The following is a 23169-nucleotide window of genomic DNA, read 5'->3' on the forward strand; positions in this document are numbered from 1 at the left end:
GACCCCAGTCTAGCAACCTGATCTTTGAAGCTATGCATGATGGCTAATGGTCGCTGGACTTGAAAATTGCTGACCCTATGCATGAAATGGCTGCACATTTTACTAATTTGTAATGACCGGATTAAAAATTGCAAATGCCCAACAAATATGATTCTGCCCTAAATTCAACCGTAAAGGAATATAGACACCTAATTACAGTATAGGCTAATGTGCGGAAGGGAACGACATTCTAGATGCGAGGGCCATAACAGTTAGCGGCACTTGACTACATTGTCAAGACGGACGTTTCATCTGAGAGCAAAATCAAGGCACCTTGCGTCGATGCCAAAAAAAAAAAAAAAAATGTAATTTCTGCTGTGCCGCAATCAGTAACTGAGGAATTGAAGGAAGTGATTTGGCATCTCCTGCCATCCCATTTCCAACTGTCACATATTCCGGTTTAGCTTACATCGGTTAATATATTATATTATAATATAATATATTATATTTATACAAAGGCCCTGATTATGGCATTTGTATAAATCATAAGAGGCGAAAGGCCATGAGCTGCCAGTTGCAACTGACGCGGACGGTGCTAAAGCGAGCGCGCGTTTCCCTTGCGCGAGCGGAGGAGCAGCAGTGGGGCGAGGCGGGCGGTTGGTGGTGGTGGTTACTATGATGAGGGGGGATGGGGTACTGGGCACGACGTATGCCAGCCTGAGCTAGCGGCGGCACTCTTGGTGCCCAGGGGAATGGGGTAGGGGAAGGTTGGGAGGGAGGGGGGAAGGCGGTTGAAACCATAGAGTTCCTTACACTAACTAGAGGGAAAGCTGAGGGCGCTGCACTTCAGCCACCATGGGCGCGCTAAGAATCATGGGCCGGTGTGCTACTTGTTGCGGGACAGTCGGTTTTTCTCGGGTACATGGAGTGGCGTTACTGCGATGTTTCTTTTTCGTCATCATCATCATTTGAAGGCGCGTTCATAGACTGCGAAAGCCATAGTAGCGAAGGCGCAAAAGCACACGTCGCCAATAAATGGTTTCTGTTTCCCGAAATGCTACTAAAAACTTTCTTAAGTGATGGTACAACGAAAAATATTTTCATACCATTTTTTTATTTCAAAGTTTGCCTATTAAGTGCGAAATATTGGTATTTGTGCTGCTCAAAACTAAGCCAATAGGAGAAAGGGCCATCGCTTATATTGGATAAATCTCACACTGGCATTCTGTTTCTCTCTCTTTTTGTAATTTATAGTCACAATATTCAATCTTAAGACATTATTTACGGTAGAACAACGTTTATCTTTTCATTAGTTTTGGCCAAAAGTTGTAGTTCTGCACTCGGTAGCTCACCGGCCCATGATGCTTTGAGCGCCCATGGTGGCTGAACTGGCCGTCTGGAAACTCCATGTAAACGCCCATAGACGGCAGCACAGCTTTCCCTCTAGGTAAGAGTAAGAAACTCTATGGTTGAAACAGACCGACCCTATTGGAGAGGCCGTAAGAGAAGAGAAGCGCGCTCTCCCTCGAGACCCGTCGTGTTTTTTATGGTGTTTTTACATGCATTTTTTGTGCCTATGCTTTGTCGCGCCATCTAAAAGCGGTCAATAAAAGCTTTCTGCTATTTCCGTCATTTTGGAAAAATCACTTTTTTTCTTCCTTTATTTTCCATCTTAATCAACTCTACGGCGTTATCTTTAAAAATGTTTGCTATTTTAAGACTTCAACTAATTTTAATTTCCAGGTGGCTGGCGCGGGCGCCGCCACTATTCGTATCACGACCATCACGACTGCCGCATTTCATCTTGTTGGTTTCTCTTTCGGTCGTGTCCTTGGAGGCGCTTCCTGGTGCTGCTGATCACTTTTCCTCATGGAGGAAGGAAACAGTTTCTTTTCCTCCACCGGTGACATTTCCAATATTTCTGCGTGTTGAGGTTTTCTCTGTGTGGAAGCCCGCAGTCAACGGAGGAGTCATGTCTGCTATAAGGAGTGTCAAGGTAAGCGTGCCGAACACGTGCACAAAACCCCTCGAGTAACGGTGGTTATCCGTAGCCGGCTAATGGTCCGTACGGCTGGACTGGCTGCGCAGGCACCCTAGACGCGATGCCACCGAGCTCATATCAACTGTTCTGAGGAGCAAGTCTAGGCGCACTTGTGCTCGCTGCTTTGTTTTCTACTAGTTGCTTCAACAATGCAAAGACTCAATGAGTAATCGTCTCATATCTATGGCTTGTCGAGAAAACGTCGAAGATGGGGTGGCATATGGGCCGCGTGGTAGTCAATGAAAATCCAGCCTAAACTAGCTCGGAAATTTACGGCCGATAATTGATGTTAATGAGAAATACTGTTGAGAGGTGCTATGACAATTCCGTTCGGAGTGTCCACATTGCTCATTAAGTGCTCAGAGATCTATAGGTGGTATATACTTCAAACTTCCGCGAACTTCTAAGTGTGTTGTTTAGATGTAGAGCCTCAAAGAAAAAAAATGCCCTGTTGATATCCCATTCGTCAGCACAAATATGTGCAGAATTCCTGACCACGAAAATGTGGCAAATATTTCGTACCATTAAAATACAATTATTATTTTTCTTTAGAACAATGGAATCATTTTTTTTTGCATCATATCATTCATTAATTCAATGATCTAGTTATAAATATATCAACGAACCAAATTGTTGCTGCCTCATTATGGTAGCAAATGAATCAAACTGAATCAATCAAAGTACCCAGTGTTGCAGTACCACAAACATTTGGGAAATTGGCATATCAGCACTGTTGCTGTAGCGATGTTAAGAGATAAGTGGTGTCTGTAATGTTTCCCGCATGTTGGAACAATACCTGGCAATTAGCGCAAACATTTTCAGCATTATTGCTTACCTCCCTAATTGCTGCAGGGGTGGCCATTTTCTTTAGTCATGTAGACATTAACAGCAGCCCTGTAAGTCATGCTAGATAGGTAGGCTAAAGATTATAAATTTTCAGTCCCACATAAAACGGGAGCATTCATCTCCATGGCAGGCTACTCAACAATTGGGAAGAGTGAAGCAGTGCTGCCCTCCTTTTATGATATTGGATTACAAAACGTGCCTTAGATATTTGCTTGAACTCCTAGGCAGACAGAGGGAATTGTATCATTGAATTTTTTTCCTTGCAACTGCTACTGAAGGTGGCCAAGAACAGGACTTTTCGCAACAGTACCGAAGCTGAAGAGGGTCAGCATATTTGCACATCTCTGAAAAGCCATATGTGGCAGCTGCTGCCCTTTTCGGCTACTCTTCTGACATGCATTCACAAGGTGCTGAGAAGAACCTGATTCCCCCCCCCCTCCCCCCCCCCTTCCCTCCCGCAAAAAAAAAAAAAAGGCAGGTTCTCAAATGTATCTAGTTTATTCAGTTTGTGATCCTCCTTCTCACATGAGAGACATTTGAAGTAGTCGGTGGCTACTAAGACAGTGCCCCAACATATCTTGAAAGGAGAAATTCGAAACTGGTGTAATTGGTTGATCGAAAAATTCCCAGCTGGTACCAGTTGGTTCCCATTGAGTTCCAAATGAGTTCCCATTGGTTAAAATGGGAACTCAGTAGGAACTATATGGGAACCAAATGAGAATTGTTCCATAAACCAGTCAGACCAGTTACGATTTTCATTTTAGGGGAAACCCATATAACAATTAAGGCTTTAGCTTTCTTAAAAACTAAACTGTTGCAGAAAAATACATTCTTTTCCGGGGACTGAACTAAAGAGAAGCCATAATGGCTTTATTTGGAGGCATTCAGTGAGAGCATGGGTAGGTGCACATTCCCGATGCACACACGAGATGCAAAGAGCATGAATTGCTAGGCCAGCTGGCTTATATTGCACAGAAGGTGAAACCAGGGAAAACTAATACAGGACAAAGCAGAGGAGGCACACACACACACATGCACATCACTAAACTTACAGCTGCTTTATTCCAAAGAAGAAAACAACATTTGTAGTTTTCTGCTCAAGCACAGGAAAAATTACTCCAAGCAGGGTGAAGGAAAGGCATTTAAGATTATAAAAACTGATACCCCTTTTCAGTGACAAAAGCCATCATTATCATCAGCCAGTCTATGCCCATTGCAGGGAAAAACTGCTTCCATATTCCTCCAATTAATCTTCCTGTGCTATAGCTGCATCCACTTGACCCCTGGGAATTTAACCTCATCTACCCACCTAATTTTCTGCCACCCCCTGCTAAGCTTCTTTCCTTGGGATCAGATTGGTTACCCTTAGAGACCATCGGTTGTCCTCTCTGCGCTACATGACCGCCCATGCCCATTTCTTCTTCTTAATTTCAACTAGAATGTCAGTAATTTGAGTTATTTCTCTGACCTATTATGCATGCAATTCATATCAAGTTACACCTACAATTTTTCGTTCCATAGCACTGTGCGTTGTCCTCAACTTAAGTAGAGCCCTTTTCGTTAACCTCCATGTTTCAGCCCCATAGGCAAGTACTGGTAGGATGCAACTGCTATGCACTTTCCTATTGAGTGATACCAGTAAGCTGCTAGTCATAATGTTTGAGTACCTTCCAAATGTGTGCCCAATATTATTCTAGTTATTTCCCTTTCGTGATCCAGGTCTGCAGTCACTACCTGTCCTAAGTAGACATATTCACCTACCACTTCCAGCGCTTTGCTACTTGTTTTTAACTGCTGTTCCTTTCCCAGGCTGTTCAACATTACCTGCTTCTGCATATTAATTTTTAGACCTACCTTTCTGAGAAATGTTAGTTGCTGGATGAGTTTCTGCTTCTGCTTCTCCTGTCTAGATCCTTAATCATTAGTTGCAGTTGGTCCCCTGAGTTACTTAGCAAGGCATGGTCATCTGCAAATCACAGATTACGTTTATATTCTCCATCGACCCTGATGCCTAACTGCTCACATTCCATGTCTTTGAATACACCCTCTAACCAAGCTGTAAATAGCACTGGGGAGATTGTGTCTCCTTGCCCTAACACCTTTCTTAATTAGAATTTTATCGCTTTCGTTATGTAGAGCTATTGTTGCTGTGCAGCTCAGTAATGTCGAAATTCGGGCTAGTTGGTAGCGATTCATCTAAAACTGCGCACATCAAACACGAAAACACAGAGAAGAGCAGGATGAACAAGCTCTTGTTCGTCCTGCTCTTCTCTGTGTTTTCGTGTTTTATTTGCGCTGTTTTAGATGGATTGCTGTGCAGCCACTACTGATATCTTCCAGTACTTTCACATATGCTTACATACACCCTGATCTCGCAATGCCTGCATGGCTGCTGAGGTTTCGACCGAGTCAAATGCTTTCTCGTAGTCAACGAATACTGTGTATAGGGGCTGGTTATATTCCGAGTACATTTCTATTACCTGTTTGATAGTGTGGATGTGATCGACAGTAGAGTACCCTTTACGGAAACCTGCTTGATCGTTTGCTTGATTGAAGTCTAAGGCTATCCTGATTCTGTTAGCGATTGATGGTGATGGTGATGATGGGTCTCCTCCGCCTGTCGGTGTGGCGGAGCAAAAAATTAAATAGAAAAAAACATACACACACATACACACAATTGCCGTTCCACTTGACCACTTTGTTCACTCTAGTGAGTTCACAGCCAGAATGCTCCTTTTGTTGCACCGCCTCATTCCGCCACCAGTATTCCAGGCGTCATTTAGTATCTCCACTACACTTCGCTCCGTCTCGCCAAAACCCAGCACAGCAGGGAGGGCTGAGGCCTCAGTGATTGGATCTATTCCGGGGCACTCTAGGACCACAGGTCCTATCATTTCCTTCGCCACTCCACAGGTGCCGCAAGTGGTGCCCTGACCGCTTGCGAATTTCGCGCTCCATATGCGCGTGCAGATCACTCCGCCAGCAAGCCGCTACCGCACGAATTGTCAAAATAGTGCTCACGGCCGATGGCTGTCTTCGCCGCTTGGTAGGGAGTCAAGTCGGGCTTCGCCATTGCTCCACTCATTCACTCTTGCGTCTCCGTCTTCTGCACCTGGTACCAGATTTTCGTGCTCGTCAGTCGCCAATGCCATGGAGGAGGGTGCCACCTTAAAACGGCACCATAAGTTAGCCATTCGTCTGGTCCGTCGCGTCAGTATTCCCGCGTGTATGATGTGCACTAACGTTTGGTGCGCCATATTTGTGTCAGGCATCTGGAGGAGCCTGGCCTCATAACTCAACTTCGCTACAGCCTCACGAGCTGCAAACGAGGACCAGCCGAGATCCCCCTGTACACCCTCCACCGGTGTGCTTCTATGGACCGCCAGAGCCATTCGCCCTGCGTCCCTCTGCCGTCTTTCCAAGGACTCCCTTGCGCCGGCAGATAAACACAGTGCGGCTTGGCGTACGTGAGCCCCGGCACAGCCACCATCTTCCATAGTGCACGCACCACCTCGTACTTGTATGTCCACAGCGCCTGTCGACCCAAGATCTCTCTATCTCGCGCCGCTTTGGCTTTGAGGACCCTTTCCTGCGCTGTCATGTAGTCAGGGTCACAGCATAGGCGCACTCCCAAGTATTTAGTGGCTGAAGCGATGCTCACCACGCCTCCCTGGAGAGTCCGCGTCTGCACCTGGTCGTGTTCTTCCGCATCCCACACCAGCTTAGAGCACTTCGCAGGATTGAACTTCAGCTGAAGCCTCGACATCCCCATGCCGCAGATGTCCAGCAAGCTCTGCAGTTCAGCGGGTGAGTCTGCCATGACTATAAAATCATCAGCATACGCCAGCGCAGGTATACGTCGGACAATGTGCTGGCCAGCCTCCCGATGTTCTATGCCGAAACCCAGTCCTGACCTTTCCAACAGGAGCATCACATTTGCGACGTACATCATAAACAGGAGCGGTGAAAGGGGGCAACCCTGTTGCAGACTTTGTGGGACTCCTATTGGTGCTGTACTCCCACCGTCCCATTTGACACGTGCCACTACTCCTGTGTACAGCTGTCGTAACAAGTCCACGTTCTGATCGGCCAGCCCATACTCCTGCAGCAGTTCCCATAGCAGCTCGCGATTTACGCGGTCGTATGCTTTCGAGATGTCCAGGACAGCCACATATAACGGGCTCCGCTTCTGCAGGGCTATCTCAATGCATTGAGTGAGGACAAATAAATTGTCCTCAATGCGTCTGCCTACTCGGAAACCCGTCTGCAGCTCCCCGAGAATCTTCTTCTTTTCTGCCCACCTCTGGAGTCGAGTTCTGATGATTTGCATCGCCATCCGGTAAAGGACGGGCGTGACGGCAATGGGCCTGTAGTTGGTCAGGTCCCATTTGTCAGTGGGTGGACTCTGCTCAATTTCCAATCTGCAGGGATCCGGGCTTCCGTCATCGCTTCAGATAACATATCCCCCACACGTTCGCGTGCCCTCGGCCCAAAGGCCTTGATTAGACTCATGGGAATGCCATCGCAGCTCGCCGCCATCCCAGCGTCCATTCTGTCAGCCACTTGTTTCAGCTCTCCGTCTGACAGCGCTTGATGCAGATTGGCTCTAGCGTCGGTGTCGTCCATGGCAGAGGTGTCCGCCGTTTGCCACACGGCCTGCCCACCAAGAGCACTCCCAGAGCTCCCGTCATCAACCTCTATGAGTGCCTTCCACCACGCCTCCAGCAGCTGTAGGCAGGCTGGACCCTCCGCTGCACCTGTATCTTGAGATGCACGGAGCTGTCTCTGAGGGGCCGTTCTTCCCTCCTGTATGTAGTGCCAGAAACGTCAAGGGGCCTGCCTGCCCGCTCTTTATAGGCCCTCTATAGGTTCCTGATCCTACCTTAGTAAACGCTGTCACCATGCCATATATGGTGATAGTAAACTGATTGGCCTGTAATTTTTCATGTCCTTAGCATCTCCTTTCTTGTGAATTAAGATAATGCTAGCATTCTTCTGTGATTCTGGTACCGTCGATGACACCAGGCATTTATACAAGGTGGTCAGTCTTTTTACGACGATATCCCCCCCCCCTTCCTTCAACAAATCTGTAGTTCTGATCTGATCTTCAAAGGGGAAGATCAAACCTGATCTTCCCCATCTGCTTTCCCCCCTTTTCATTGCTTCTAAGGCTTTTTTAACCTCATCCTTCATTACTGGCAGAACATCTGATTGTTCTTCACTACAACTAATTTCATTTTTGTCCTGACTACTTTGGCTACTGTAGAGGTCCGTATAGAATTCTTCGGATACCTTTATTATCTTGTTGATGTTAGTAATTTGACATTGCCCGCCTTGTCCCTCAGTGCATACATCTGGTTTTAAGGTGGAAACCTGGCTCATCGTTGTCAGCAGGAATTTGTCGACAAAAATGTCCCGCTTTTCAAAAGTTGGTCGATTGAGGTGTGATGTCACAGGATGGGAATTTCAAATGAGACCAAGTGTACTTAGTCGAGTAATTGCTTAACTAATTAGAGGGTTGGTATAGTAGTACCCAAAGTGAGTCTGGTTGACTTAGTTATTTATCCAGTCAGGCTAATTCACTAACCAGCAATGGCTAACTAGTCACTAACCAGTACTAACTAATGATTAACTAGTCATTAAATACTTTTAATTAGTCATTAGCCATGACTAAATAGTGATGAGTAATGACAGATGACTATGATGCCATTACACAGTGACGTCATCGGCCGTGACGTTATGACCGGGTGTGACTGCATCATGACGTCACATCCGGCCATGTCTAATAACCGGAAGTGATAATGACGTTACATCCAGTCATGACATCATGACTGGTGATGACTGATGATGTCACCAGGAGATTCAACCTTATACGAAGCTGGCCCCGCTGGACGATCGATGCAGGCGTTCGTGCGGCGCCTTTCATTTGGCGCTTCCTCGAACGCCGCACCACAGAGCATATAAAAATAGACGCAGTACAGCAGGCATCAGCGGCGTTTAAAATTGGTTGACAGCAAAGAAAAGGTGCAGTATCTGTCACAGTTCTAGTCAATCACAAACGGTCTCGAGTCAATACCTAAGCAGCACGGCGGGTAAGGCTTCCGCCTTGAAGCACTTTAGTGAGCCAAAGTGGCCTCTGAATTTTTGCCTATGCCTGATTTTCTCTTAGCCACTTTCAGGCTATGACCGTTCATAAGATTGGGATGGAGCGCATTTGGCAAGCACTCACAGATTATGACTAGCAGCTTACCGGTATCGCTAAAGAGGAACGTATATAACAGTTGCATCTTACCTGTACTCACCTACGGGGCTGAAACGTGGAGGCTAACCAAGAGAGTTCTACTTAAGTTGAGGACAACCCAGAGGGCTATGGAACGAAAAATGGTAGGGGTAACATTAGGAGATAGGAAGCGTGCAGAGTGGGTCAGAGAAATAACTCAAGTTACCGACATTCTAGTGGAAATTAAGAAGAAGAAATGGGCATGGGCAGGACACGTAGTGCGAAGAGAGGATAATCGATGGTCGCTTAGGGTAACAAACTGGATTCCAAGGGAAGGAAAGCGTAGCAGGGGGCGGCGGAAAGTTAGGTGGGCTGATGAGGTTAAGAAGTTTGCAGGGGTCAAGTGGATGCAGCTAGCGCAGAACCGGGTTAAGTGGAGAAATATGGGAGAAGCCTTCGCCCTGCAGTGGGTATAGTCAGGCTGATGATAATGATGATGATGGTGATGAAGAGCATGCTCAATTTTGCCTATGTTATGCTTCCTTATGTCAGCCACCTTGCGCTTATTAATTAGCTTTGCTATCTCTGCCAGTTCTGTCGGGTCTGTTGGGTTGGAGGCTTTCATACTTTTGGCATTATTTTATCAATCTTTCGTCTTCTTAGACAGTTTACCAGTATCATCTCTAACAATTCTACCGCCTACTTCTTCTGCGCACTCAGTAATGATCTCTAAAATTTTTGTTTATTGTCTCTAGGCTAAAGTCGGCTTCCACGGTTAGCTCTGAATATCTATTCTGCAGCGAGAGCCTGAATTCTACTTTTCCCCTTACTGCTAATTTGTTGTTGAACTGCTTCTCCCCTCTTCAAATCCAGATTAATTCGAGACCTTATCATCCTGTGGTCACTGCATTGAACATTTCCGCTTACCTCCACATCCTGCACAATAGGCAATGCAAGTTCATTTCAGCGCACAATGCCAGCACCGCGGCGAGCCGCCGAGGCTACTGGGGCTTCTGCGCAGCGGGCGCTGCCGGCCAGATGGTGGTGGTAGCACCAGCAGCACGCGCGCGTATGCCTTCTTCAGTTCGAGCGGGGAGTAGGCATGGCACCGGGCGCGCGTGCTATTAGTAGATGCCTTTGCACGAAAAAATAAAAAGACTTGGTTCAGTACGTTTTCGTTCAAGAATGCTGGTCTCTTTGCTTGGTTTGAAGAATGAAATGAGAGGTGAACAGGGTAACGGTTAATTCCAGAGGTTGAAGCTGCTCATTAAATTAAAAATGAACTGTTGCTCGCCAAAAAGCATTTCTCATGGGTTTAGAATAGACCTACTGATTTTGCCGAAGCACTGCATTATACTTCATTATCCAGCATAACTGCTTTTCCAACTGGCAGGCGGAGAGATGGAAACATTAGCTATTGCACTAGTGATGCATGAGTGTACTTCGTAATAATTTACATAAAGTCCACCACAGCTTCGTTTTGCAGTGAGTGCAAGCTCCGACCTTATGAGGTCATCTTCCATCTCTAAAGAAAAGCTCTAATGTTTCGTGGAATAACAAGGATGGTCATGCCTGCTATAAATAAATAAGCTTGAGCTAGTGTTAACGTTTACCGCTGCCCTTAAAGTGCTGTTAGCTTCCTGAACTTTCCCAGAAAATGCTAACCTTGTTAGCATCCCTGTCCAATATAATCGGGGAGCGTATACAAAGAAACAGTAAAGCTCTCAAATTTATGTTAGGGTTTACTAATATTGTTTCGCATGTGTTTGCGCTCTAGTTATTTAGATCTGCGCATCGCGTGCACTGCTTTAGCACCACCGGTACAGAACACTGCATTTTCACAGCCACTTGTGTGCCTGTACAGCCTCGTCCACTTCTAGCTGTAACACGCTCACTGCTTTCAAAGCGTCATTGCTTCCGGCCCGGCCAAGCAATAAAGCTAAGTGGCAGGCAGTGTGAGGCAGCATGTCCGGGTACCTGTGTTCTTGCATCAATTTGCATCAATATGTGTTTACGTCGGATGCAATGTCGCTTTGAAAGCAGTGACAGTGTTATAGCCAGAAGTGGATGTCCCTGTACGCAACTTCAATGGATGGAGAATGCTTCTCTTACCTTTCAAGGCTTTCCAGTGGATAGATACCTCTGCCATAGAAAAATGTTTTTCGCCCACCGTTAACTTTCGTCTAAGAACACGGTTACTTATAAAAAGATGTCATATAAAAACAAATAAAGCATGCTTTTCATATTCGACAGTGGAGAACATTGGATGCTTCGATTTTTATTGCTTATAGAGGGTTCTGTATTTCAAGCATATACCAAAAATTAGAACAATTAAGCTCCATCATTAAGGGTATGACGCGATAGCGTTTCACATGCAAACGGATGTCTTGTACTTTTATTTATTTTATTTCTTATTTTATTTTTCGGTTTGGTTTATGGGGTGTAATGTTGCAATTCGACTCAGGCCATGAGAGATGCCGTAGTGGAGCGCTCCGTAAATGTCGACTGCCTGGTTTTTTTTTAACATGCACTGATAACACACAGTACAAGGGCTCCTTGCTATTCATTTTATTTTTATTTGTTTATTTTTAATTCCTCATTTTTAAAATATTATACACACATACTTATCATCATAAGCATTGGCTTTTCATTCTGAGAATTTTGACAACTTGAACACCCTTTTTTTTAAATTTATTTAATTCATCAATTACTCAATTAATTACAATAATTTCATTAACTTGTCCGCCTGTTATACACCAATCAATCACCAGTCACTAGAACAAAAATTACAATGCTACGTTTTTTATGCCGTCCCCGATTAATTATTTCGAACACGCGGTGCCGACTACTACTACTACTACTAATACACTGATGGCTTTTTGGCTGAACAAGCTGCATAAGCTATCGCGTAAAATGGCTAATACCAAAGACTTCACGTACGTGATGTGATCGCTGACGTCCGAAGTGCACTTCGCGCCCAGTCGTGTATCGTAGTTGTCAACCGTCTGCTTCAGGGAGTATAGACCTTTTTAGTTTCGATGCCTGGGTGCAGTCATCTTAGTTTCATGGTGGCGCCCCATATGAGCCAAATTGGGAAAGTCCGCTCCGGCTCCTCCTGACGCCATCTTGGGCTGTGCTGTTTGTGTTGATGTTGCGGTGCGGTAGTGTAAAAGTGCTGTTTCGCGGTGCTCGTGAAAGCTACCCGACACCTTGGTGCTATTTGTGCTTTGTTTGAGCATGTGAGCAAACCGTATACCATCCGTTTGGCATGGCGGCAGCTGTTGGAAACAGCACTAGCGGCCGGAGTGACTGCGAAGGACTGCGCTTCACTTTCGCAGTGAGGGTGTATCCGTTGTATCTTTCACGATACATGTATTTTCAATTATATTTTATAATCGTAATGGTAACTGTACTTACCAACACACAGCGAATGAACCGTACGGGCAGTTACCGAACGCGGAATGCAGATATTACGAAAGACGCTTTCCAGTTATCGCCGCATTGATTTAACGTGATGTGCTTCCCATTTTGATATACGATCGAGCTGTTGTGCTTCAGCAATGTATACTTTCAAGTTAAACCACAGTTCAAGATCAGCACATAAAAGAAGTAGTGTCTAAAGTACCATCCGTCGACGTGTTTATGCAGCCTTAGTGTTCGTCCTGCAACGCAACAACATCGTGTCTAAAGTACCATCCGTCGACGTGTTTATGCAGCCTTAGTGTTCGTCCTGCAACGCAACAACATCGTATACCCCCGTCCCGTACATCGTAGCAGCATCGTTTGCACGACGTATTGTTGAGCAAAACATTGAAAAACTTGCATTCTCAGCTGCACCATTAACGAAGACGACAAATTCGCAGCACATACAGCAGCGCTTACGAAAGTGGCACTGCCCACTGGAGTGGCAGACTACGGCACTCTCGTCAAGCGCTACTCCTTAGTCGTCGCTAGGCCTAAATTGTTTCGCATCGAAGGCACATCCGACGGCGCTTTGTAATTGCTCAGCGCTAGAGTAAATGGTCTCTCATGGAACTGCCTTACCGCCGATCCCATAGTATCAGTAAAGGAAAGATGTAAATTTCGGTGACGCCTTAGCAGCGGAGCCAGTGTGCAGACGATGATCCGCGCGCTGCACCAGCAGCAATGTGTTGCGTAATTTATTTGTATTGCAATTATCAATAGCACGGTATGGGTCAGAAATCTGCAAGAAAGATTTTTTTTTTTTTTTTGCTGTTGGCTTATTGTTTAAATGAAGAACAGATTTTAGCATGCTCTTCTTGCGCTGGCAGAAGAGATCCACCGTATCGTTGGCGCGGAGGGCTTGGGGCAGGCATGGCCTGCCCATCATGCGTGGTTACTACGGCGTAGGAAGTGAAATGAGTATCATATTCGTGAGTCCGTCATTGATATTAAGTCTATCTGGCTTACATAAAACGTTCATAGGCGAAATTAATCAGGATAGATTGGAAAGCGGTGAAGTAGAAACATATCACAGCCGAACTCGGACTGTCGATGATGCTTCCCGCATACACTCTTGGCAATCATCTTACGATTTTTTCATTGTTTGTGCATTCCAGGATCACACATCATTTTCCAGATGACGTTACCACTAAAATGGGCGCTAATAAAGGTATTTATATCTCTCAAACGACAATATACCGAGGTGCAAGGCCGCTCTGCTATGCATGAAGCGTGCGAATGCACAGCCCACTCGGTACTGGCAACAATGGGCCAGCGCATGGAATCTGGTTAAAGAGTATTTTCCTCCTCTCCTGCTTGCTCTCGGTAAAACGGTCTATACATTGTTAACGAGCCTTTCAAACTTGTGCAAGTTCGATTTAGAGGAAATAAAAGTCAAGCAAGCAGATTTCTCTGAAGCCAGTACACTGCGACGCACCACAGATGCAGCGCAAGAGCTTTGCGCATGCGTTCAAGGGAGTGGGAATGTAGCAGTGAAGGAGAACGCACAGCCCCATATTCCCAGTTTCTATTTTTCTGCCATAGATGGCGCTCCCTGTCAGGAGAAGCAGCACCGCCGCACAACGCTTTGGTAGCCTATTCCAGGGTTAGAACAGAGTATAAAATCAATTTAATTCTTAGTCTCCTCATTAGGGCTTTTCCATGTCCACTTCTGGTTCTGCCATTTGCTAAAGAAAGTATTCATGATTCGTAAGTTCCAGCAAACTCAACTTATGTCTAATATTTAACTTCTGCTATTCCTTAACCCAATGCCATAGTTGCCCACTGCCTGGTCTCCAGTTTGCTTTCTACATACCTTGGCATAGAAGTCACCCATCAAAAAAGTATACTGTGTTTTTTACTTTCCCCATTGCCAATAGACCTTTCGACAAATTGCAGCGCCGCGCCATCCCCTGGCGGATTCACGCTAAGCATGATGGGAAAAAGGAGCAATCGCCTCCTGCGTCGACTGCTGGCAAACGTGTTGGCATGCTGTGCCGCTGCTTTCTGCCATCATTCGTCTTTTCATGCATGTTGGTGCTTCCTTGCAAATTGCAGCAAGGACCAGATTGCATTGATGGTTAGCTGCTAGTCTTTGTGCAATTTTTTGTGACTTTTAAAGCGAAAGCTTCACTACACCATGTAAAGCCAAGCCACACGCCACTACAGCGGACGCGTCGTAATCATAGTGGTGTTCCGCCACTGGGTTCCAGACACGTGCGTCGGCACAGAAAGGAGAAGGGTTGTTTCAACACTGTGCATGCGCGCGCTGTCACAGACAGCTGCAGTGGGCGAATGCCGGACTTTTCATGTCTGCTGATGATCCGTGGATTTGGAATGAAACACCCAACTGTGCAACATGATTCAAAGGAATGGTGGGCACAACATAGAAGAAAACGGGAAACAGCGGCGTGTCAAGGACGCCGAGAAGGCAGAGAAAAGTTTGCCTGGAAACCGGCAGAGTCGAAGAGACGTGAACGTGGCAGCGGTGCGCTTTCCCAGGGGGCTTTGCGCGGCCACTCAGTGGTGCGGTGGAGTTACTGGAAAGGCCTATTCTACACCTCCATAGAAGCTTTCGACTGCCTGGTTATCACGACTATATGTAGGCGCGTATGCTTGTACAGCCTTCAGTTTATACCACTTATTAAGCTTAATTACGATGCCTGCCACCCTCTCATCAATGCTATGGAATTCATATATATAACCAGCTATATCCTTATTAACAAGGAACTCTACAAGGTTGACGACTGAGCGAGTTGGTAACTGTTCATTTTAAACCAGCCAAAAGACGAGACAGGAAAGAAAAGAACAAGACAAGGCTGGACTAACAACTGAATATTTATTGAAGGAAAGAAGACAACAAAGACTCGTTCTGAAATACGCGGCACAATCCAACTGGTGAAATGGCAGGAAAAGGAGAAGAAGAAGAAGAAAATTCAGAGTCTTGGCCCAACTATCGATTTTTCTAACAGAGGGAATTCCTTACAATGAAGGCTAACCGATGCCTTAGCCACACACTTGTCCTTAGCCTTGGCGGTGTAAAACGCCTCAACTAACTCTCGACAGAATTGTTTACCATTGCTGTAATCTGGCGCTACATGTGCAATCCCGGGAGTGTAAATCGGAGGATGACCCGTCTCTTTGCATGCCTGATTTCAGTAACACGATTGTAGTTTATAGCAATGGTAAACAATTCTGTCGAGAGTTAGTTGAGGCGCTTTACATCGCTAAGGCTAAGGACAAGTGTGTGGCTAAGGCATCGGTTAGCCTTCATTGTAAGGAATTCACTCTGTTAGAAAAATCGATAGTTAGGCCATGACTTTGGATTTTATTCTTCTTCTCCTTTTCCTTTCATTTCACCGGTTGAGTTGTGCGCGCATATTTCAGAACGAGTCTTCGTTGTCTTCATTCCTTCAATAAATATTCAGTTGTTAGTCCAGCCTTGTCTTGTTCTCTTCTTTCCTGTGTCTCGTCTTTTGGCTGGTTTAAAATGAAGGAACTCTACTCCTAGTTTTCGTCTCTCTGGTAAACCTCGATAACACAGTAACAGCCCGTCCTTCAGTACAGAATATGCCTCATTCGGCCTCCTAACCTCCCTAAGCCCTAAGTGATATCCCATTTCATGCCCTCTAGTTCCTCTAACAGCACTGCTAAACTAGCCTCGCTAGCTAGGGTTTTAGCATTAAACGTTGCAGGGTCAGTTTCCAGGCGCCCTTTCCGGAGCCAGAAATTCTTATCACACCCCGGTGCGTCATAGGTCTGACCACTGTCATGGCCAGTTGCTCCGCAGCCGCTAGTGACCGAGGGGCAGGATTTTATAAGACTGTTCATGGGAGGTGGTGGCCAATTACTGCACCAGGGTGGCCAAATCCTGTTCTGGTGAGGGAGTGCGTTGCTGGAGGTGGTTACCGGCATCAGGTAGCACCCCAAACCTCTATGCAATTCCATCGACACGCACATATACTATTGTTACGTGGTGGCCAGCGATGACAACAGGAGAACAGAGGACAGAGAGAAGATGCTCGATGGTCGTGAGATGACGTTTAATGAATCTGTGTGCGGGCCTAGTGCGCACGCTCCTGCCCACGCCACTGCCCTCTTCTTCCTCCTTCGTCCGTAACAATATATATATTTTAGCTGGTGGAGAACTGCACGGCACCGGGATTCAAACCACGGTTCTCTTGAATGCAAGGTGGATTCTCTACCTCTACGCCACCACTGCAAGAACCAAAAGATCACGAATGCATGTTTGCTTATCTGGCACTCAAGCAGGGAAGCTATAAATGTTCTCTTTGCAATAAATCAGCAGATAGCCCAGCGATGCTGTGTGTGTGTGTGTCCTGCGTACATTTTAGCTGGTTCCACCTTCTGTGTAATAAGACAATTGGTTCATTTAATGGTATTCCCCACAACAATGAAATGTATCTTCACCTGAATACAATGCCAGTGTCTTTTCACTGATTGCAATCCCGGGTAGTTTTTTTAGGCTTCCTTTATTTTCTGGGCCTACAACATGGCTGTTCTTTCCAGGGGTGTGGTGAACGTGGACAGGGTGTGCAACTTGGTTCCCTAAGTGCGGAAAGTATTTGACACCTTGAAGAAAAGTGCTGAGTAGTAATGTAATGCCAATGGTGTTCCAGCACCATCCTGGCTCTGCTCTCGCATTACAACAAAGGAAAACAATGGTTACACCAAAAAGCATTAAAAGACGTGCATGTACAGTGGTGAGCAGCCTTGTTTAGAGTGCGCCGACGGTGCTCCGCGAAGTAAGTCAGCGCCATCTAACGTTAGGCCCTAGGTTTGAGCTATGCGTCCTATGCGCGTGCGCGGCCAAAATACAGCAGAGCCTCCTCGTGGATTCTTGGCCTCATTAACGCTCAGTGCTTGTGCTTCATGCCGCCAGGTACACGCTTAATGATATGTAACAGCGTTCGGAAAACTAATGCGTTTCGCGCAAATCACGGAGTGGCTAGGCAAGTGCAATGTGATATCGGGCGGTCGCTCGGTTCAAAAGCAATTGCAACTGATAGCGGATAATCGCACGTTTCCAACAAGCACTATGGCTAAGAGTGCGAGAATTGGGCCTAGTTTTTTGTTTGGTGTCCTGTTCGTATAAGTTTACGACCACACACCACGTGTTGCAGGCGTATTGTTTGATAGCGTGTTTTTGGGCCGGGTTATCAGCTATAAGGGACAAAGCATTTTGCATTCGTGCAGATGTAGGAACTTGACTTTCTCTACTGTAAAGCACAGGGGCGGTGAGTGGTGCATATCAGGAACGCGTATTAATCTTGTATCACTCACGCTTGCTTGCCTTGCCGTCTCGTTACACTCGAGAAACATGGCGGCATCGCGACGCTCTGGCGACCATCACAGCCTCACAAATGCAGGCAGTGCGACCTTAGTGGCATGAAAGGTACTCGCAAGGCAGGGGCTGGACAGGGAACTGATGAGCAGGCATACCTCTGATTTGAAGCGCATGCGCACGGGACACATATCTCAAACCCAGAGTATAACGTTATATGTCGCTGAGCGCCGTCGGCGCGCTTTAGACAAGGCTGCTCACGATTGTACATGGAATGCACAAAAGGGGTGGTGCACAGAATGTGGAAAATCATAGCTTGGCCAGGTATGGCACCACGTAAATCATCGCACCCAGGAGCACAATCTGCCTTACAAGGAAAAGAAACACGCTTTTGCTCCTACATTGCAATGCATGCTGCCAGCCACGACTGAGTGATGTAAAGATTCTAGTGGCTAAGAGCATCATAGCCTGTGAAACAATGAAAGACTGTTAGCGAAGTTTTTTTACTGTAGGGAATGTCAATAGAGTGCTGCTCATGTACCTTACGCCTATGTCTTTGGCACATGTGCCCACCCCTGTTTCGTGCATGACAGTGACTGCCTCAAAATAAATCAGTTGTCACTTGCGCTTGTTTCACATTCTTGCTGTGTGTAGTCTAGTTCATGTGAGTGTTCATGGCTTTTCAATATATGAAGTCAACTAACCCAACAGCACCACAGTGTTTATGCTACAGAAATCTTAGATTAATTAGACCAGATTACATAATGCATGGGGCTGCAATTTGAGTGAAAACCATGGCGGTGAAGCTTCTTCTGTTATTATGAGGCAAACTCTCATGCCTGCAAGACAGCCGAAAAGTATGATGCTTACACATTGCACTTGCATGCTTGTGCGAAAAGGCTCAGAGTTGCTGTGGTTTGTGGTGATGCTGGAGCAAGGGAAGCAAAGCAGACAAAATGGCTATAAGAATTCTGTGGAGAGTTCCTATGGCAACACTACTGTTTCTACTGTGACAGTGTACGTGGACAAAATGGGCAAGGGCTTCTCCAACCGCCTTACGTTTCTCTATGCAATTTAAATAATTTAATTAATAAAAAAAAGGTAGACTTGTTTCCAAAAGTGACGTAATCGGCGATATTCGCTTGTGCATTTAACTACTAAGCAGTGATATACTTTCAGTGAAAAAGTATGCATTCTGGGCTATGCATGCGAGATTGTTTTGACAACAATTTGTGTCTGCACGTTGCTGAGTTTTTCGTAGTTTTCCAGTGAGCTTGGAAAGAGATGGGTACTCTACAATGCATATTGATTTCTAGAGGAGCCTAGCATTTCATGGACATATTCTTCTAATCCCTGACACCGTATGTGCAGGGTCTTGTGGCACTGGTGACTGGTGGTGCATCCGGCCTGGGAAGGGCAACTGCTGCAAGGTTCGCACGGCATGGTGCCCAGGTGGCCATTTTTGACCTGCCCACCTCTAAGGGAGAGGATGTCGCCAAGGAAGTTGGCAATGGCTGTATTTTCACACCAGGCAACGTAGGTAGAGAATGTCTGCAGGGACATATTTTGGGTTCACTAGCCCAGGTCTTCAGTTAAACCATGAAATGCCTCTGAATATCAGCATAGTCATTTTTGTCATGTTGAAATGAAAAGACAGATTTCAAAAAGAAGTGCAAGCATGAGATAACAGTCAGCAGATGCCCATAACGCTGTTTAGGAAAATCTTAGTGGCCAGTCAACACATGCACTCATACCCCCTTCGTTATTTTACATAGTTTTCACATTAACCAAATGTTTTTCAGTAGGTGCCCGAGTTTCATATAAAATACTGACTGCTGCAATGCTAAACACAGACCGTAAAATGCTTCCCTTGGTTAAGCTGCTCTTAGGCCAGAACTTGGCACAGAGATCGCATATGACTTTTGTTTAATACCACTTTCCAAAGATGTACCATCTTGGTTTAATCATATCTCTGCAGCATCAGCAACTCTATACTTCATCTCGCAATATGTTTGCAGCACTGCGAAAGTCGGGGGTGCCCATTCAGGATCATGCGCACTGTATATAGGTAATGGTAGGTGCCCCTGCCTGTCGCATGAAATGCAGTATAAGTAAACAGCTTGCTGTCTTAACTGATACCAGTGACACCATCTCATGCCTATCCGAGGAGTGACTTTATCACCAGATTAGATCCTATAATAAGATTAAACGTTTAATGCTTAATCATAATGCCAACACAACCTTACGCTGATCTTGATTCTTGAAGTTATTTTTTAAAGAGTGAAAAAGGTGATGCAATGTATGAAGCGCATCACTGCAAAAGTCTATGCATCTTTTTCTACAATGTTTGCAACCAGCTTCAATTATTGACTAATATTTTTAATTTTTCTTCAGCCACAGAAACCACCTAAAATGCCTGAAATTAATGCATAAAGTGGTTATGCAACTGGCAAGTATACTTTCCTTACTGAACAAACTTAAAAAATCCCTCAGCATCTAATCCTTTTAGATTTTATAACATAAAACTGAACACTTACTGTACCAAAACATTGCCCCTGTAAAGCAGGTCATGCCTGTGCAAGCCTGAACAACTTGTGACAATAAGACTGAGTCATCAGTCAGTATAGTCAGCAAGAGGTCACAAAGTCGCAACAATATATATCAACATGGTTTTCATATCATGGCTTCTCATGTGAAACTCAGTTTTCAGCCTTTCATATGACCTACATCAGTGTAGATGCTGAAATCCAGGTTTATGTAGTTCTTCACGATTTTTAGGAAGCCTTTGGCCATGCTACTCACCACATCCGTATGCTAAACCATAACATTTGCCCCAACATTTCAACGTTGGTAAAAGTTTTTCTCTCATCCAGGATTCATCCTAATTCAATATTAACTCTGACCTCTTTGTTTTACCCCACAGTGTTCAATTCTTGCCTTTCCTAATTTATGTTTACAAATCAGCTAAGGGCTTTTCTTCTGTTTCTGGCCAGGTCACATCTGAGGATGATGTGAAGAAAGCATTGACCATCATCAGGGACAAGTTCAAGCGCCTGGACGTGGCTGTCAGCTGTGCAGGCATCGGTGTGGCCTTCAAGACGTACAATTTCAACAAGGACCTGCCCCACGCCCTGGAGGACTTCACCAAAGTGGTCATGGTGGGTTGGGACAATTATGTGCACCTGCACTGTGTGTCACACAGGGAATGGGTGTTGCTAATGGCATTAAAACATAGCACATGCTGTCCCTGGCTTGTTTTTGGTGGGAGAGTGGAGGTAATCACTGTATATGTATCGGCGAAAACTGCTGAGGGCCTATTTCCCAGTTAAGCAGCGTCAGCGCAACATGCAAGGGAAATTAGAAAAAGGGGCGATGTTTGCTGCACTACAAATTTCTGGCATCCTCGATGTGCAGCTGTGCAAACTAGTTGCGCTATTCACATCTGTGTGATTGAAGGGCACTTCAAATTGCACATTCAGCACAAATAGCTGTCGCTGAATCTTGCATCACACTGGCATAGTAACAAACTGTCAATTTTTCTTGGGCCTCCATGTATCACTGACCCTCTCGGACATGTCTCTGTTTGTTAGAGATGATGTGAACAATTCAGAGCCTTCTACTCTTTCTCATAATTTGTAGTACGCCATGGGCTCCCAATATGTTTAGCTGCAGGAAACCTCAGGAATCTTCAAAAGATGCTGAGGAACTCCGCATGTCTCAGCTTTTATCACTTCGTGGTGACACACATGCAAAAAGAGTGCGACCCCTAAAAAAACAAAACAAAAAAAAAAGTGGAAATTCAGTAATAATGACTGGATGTGGGGTGCACATTCTCCTGTGAGCAGCTGTATAGTATAATCCGTCCCAAAATCAGGTCAGCGAACAGAAAAGATGGAAGTTATGCTAGCAAGGATTTAGGGGCTCAGGGAACCAGAACTGTTCCCTTGTGGAAACCTAGGGTTCTACAAAACTGAGTTTGAGAACATCACCTGGCCTGAGTGTTAAATGTGCTGTTATTACTAATGCAGTTGTACTTACAATCACGGTAATGTACTTCTGATCAAAGTGGCTTTGTAAGTCACCATTTGTGGATCGATGGCTGGGCGCTTGACTGCCGATCCCAAAGATGTGGTTTCGATCCCTGCCTCGGTGGTCACGTTTCAATGGAGGTGGAATGCAAGGTGCCTGTCTTAGGTCAATACGCAGTTAGGAACTTCAGGTGGTCACCCTGCCATCTGTTAAAGTAGATGTTTGCATGTACTATGCGACTGCACGCACCTCGAGTACCCATGCATAGCCGTGTCTGGAGAAAAGGTGATCTCGGTGGTTGACCCAGTGCCGAGTGTTTGGACCTTCAGCTAGTTTGGGCAGGACTTTTTGCAAGTTCCTGCCCCGCTCCCTCGTTTGGCTCCATAGTGGGTGGCTGGCACAGCTACCGAAAAAACAAACCCTTTCATGGATTCTCTATCCCCAACAAATGATCACCCTCCAAGCAAAAGAGGGCATACCGATGCTACGAGCTATTTTTTTTTTTTTTGTGAAAACAAAAGAGACATTTCTAAAATTTCATGTGGTGCATAGTGAAGAACCCAAAAGCCTGCTTGAAAAATCCCTTTCATAGTGTCAAAGTGTCTCACAGGAAACCTCGGCCCTGGATACAAAGTATCAAAACTTGCGCACGGTGACCTCTTGCTCGAAGTACAAACCAAATACCAGTCCTCTAACCTGAAAAACATTGCGTCGCTTGGGAACATCCCTGGCGCCATCGTTCCCCACCAATCCCTGAACATTGAAAAAAAGTGTAATATCTGAAATAGATTTCCTAGCTCTCACCGAAAATAAAACAGCAGAAAGCAAAATGTCATAGCTGTTCACAGAATAAAAATCTAAACGAATGACAAGGAGATCCCTGCAAAACTTTCCTGCCAGAGTTAGTCGAAGTGGGGTACATTAAAATAAATGTCCGACCGTACATTCTAAATCCGAGGAGATGCTTCAACTTCCAGAGATATGACCATGTATCACAAAGCTGTTGCAAATTGTGTGCAAAATATGCCGCGAATGACCACTATTCTGTCAACTGCACTGCAGCGCCATGCTGCGCTAATTGTTAGGGGGATCACCCCACATACTCTAGGTTCTGCCAAATATGGAAAGAAGAAAAGCAGATCATAACACTGAAAGCAACACAAAATGTCACATACAAAGCACGTAAAAACAGGCCAAGGACATGTTTCAATTCACAGCCAAGCCAAATCTCGCCGATGTAGTGCGATGGGGCCTTCGACACCTGCCACGCAAAATGAGGTAGTGGCA

The 23169-nt window shown here is 45.5% G+C and overlaps 1 protein-coding gene across 2 annotated transcripts in view; it reads left to right on the forward strand.

Moving 5' to 3' along the window:
- The first annotated feature begins 1741 nt into the window (after nt 1-1741).
- Nucleotides 1742-23169, forward strand: part of LOC146210002 (3-hydroxyacyl-CoA dehydrogenase type-2-like) — a 31584-nt gene continuing 10156 nt past the window's right edge. Inside the window, exons 1-4 of one of the 2 annotated variants that reach the window (XM_084606082.1) lie at nt 1742-1975; nt 13667-13719; nt 19225-19389; nt 20847-21011. In XM_084606082.1, coding sequence (XP_084462208.1) covers nt 13687-13719; nt 19225-19389; nt 20847-21011 — 363 coding nt within the window. In that variant the 5' untranslated portion in view covers nt 1742-1975; nt 13667-13686. The remainder of the gene's footprint in view (nt 1976-13666; nt 13720-19224; nt 19390-20846; nt 21012-23169) is intronic. The other variant, XM_084606074.1, reaches the window with a different exon arrangement.

Source organism: Amblyomma maculatum, chromosome 1 (assembly GCF_055883805.1).
Source record: "Amblyomma maculatum isolate TAMU_Amacu chromosome 1, ASM5588380v1, whole genome shotgun sequence".
In the NCBI taxonomy this organism is placed as follows: domain Eukaryota; kingdom Metazoa; phylum Arthropoda; class Arachnida; order Ixodida; family Ixodidae; genus Amblyomma; species Amblyomma maculatum.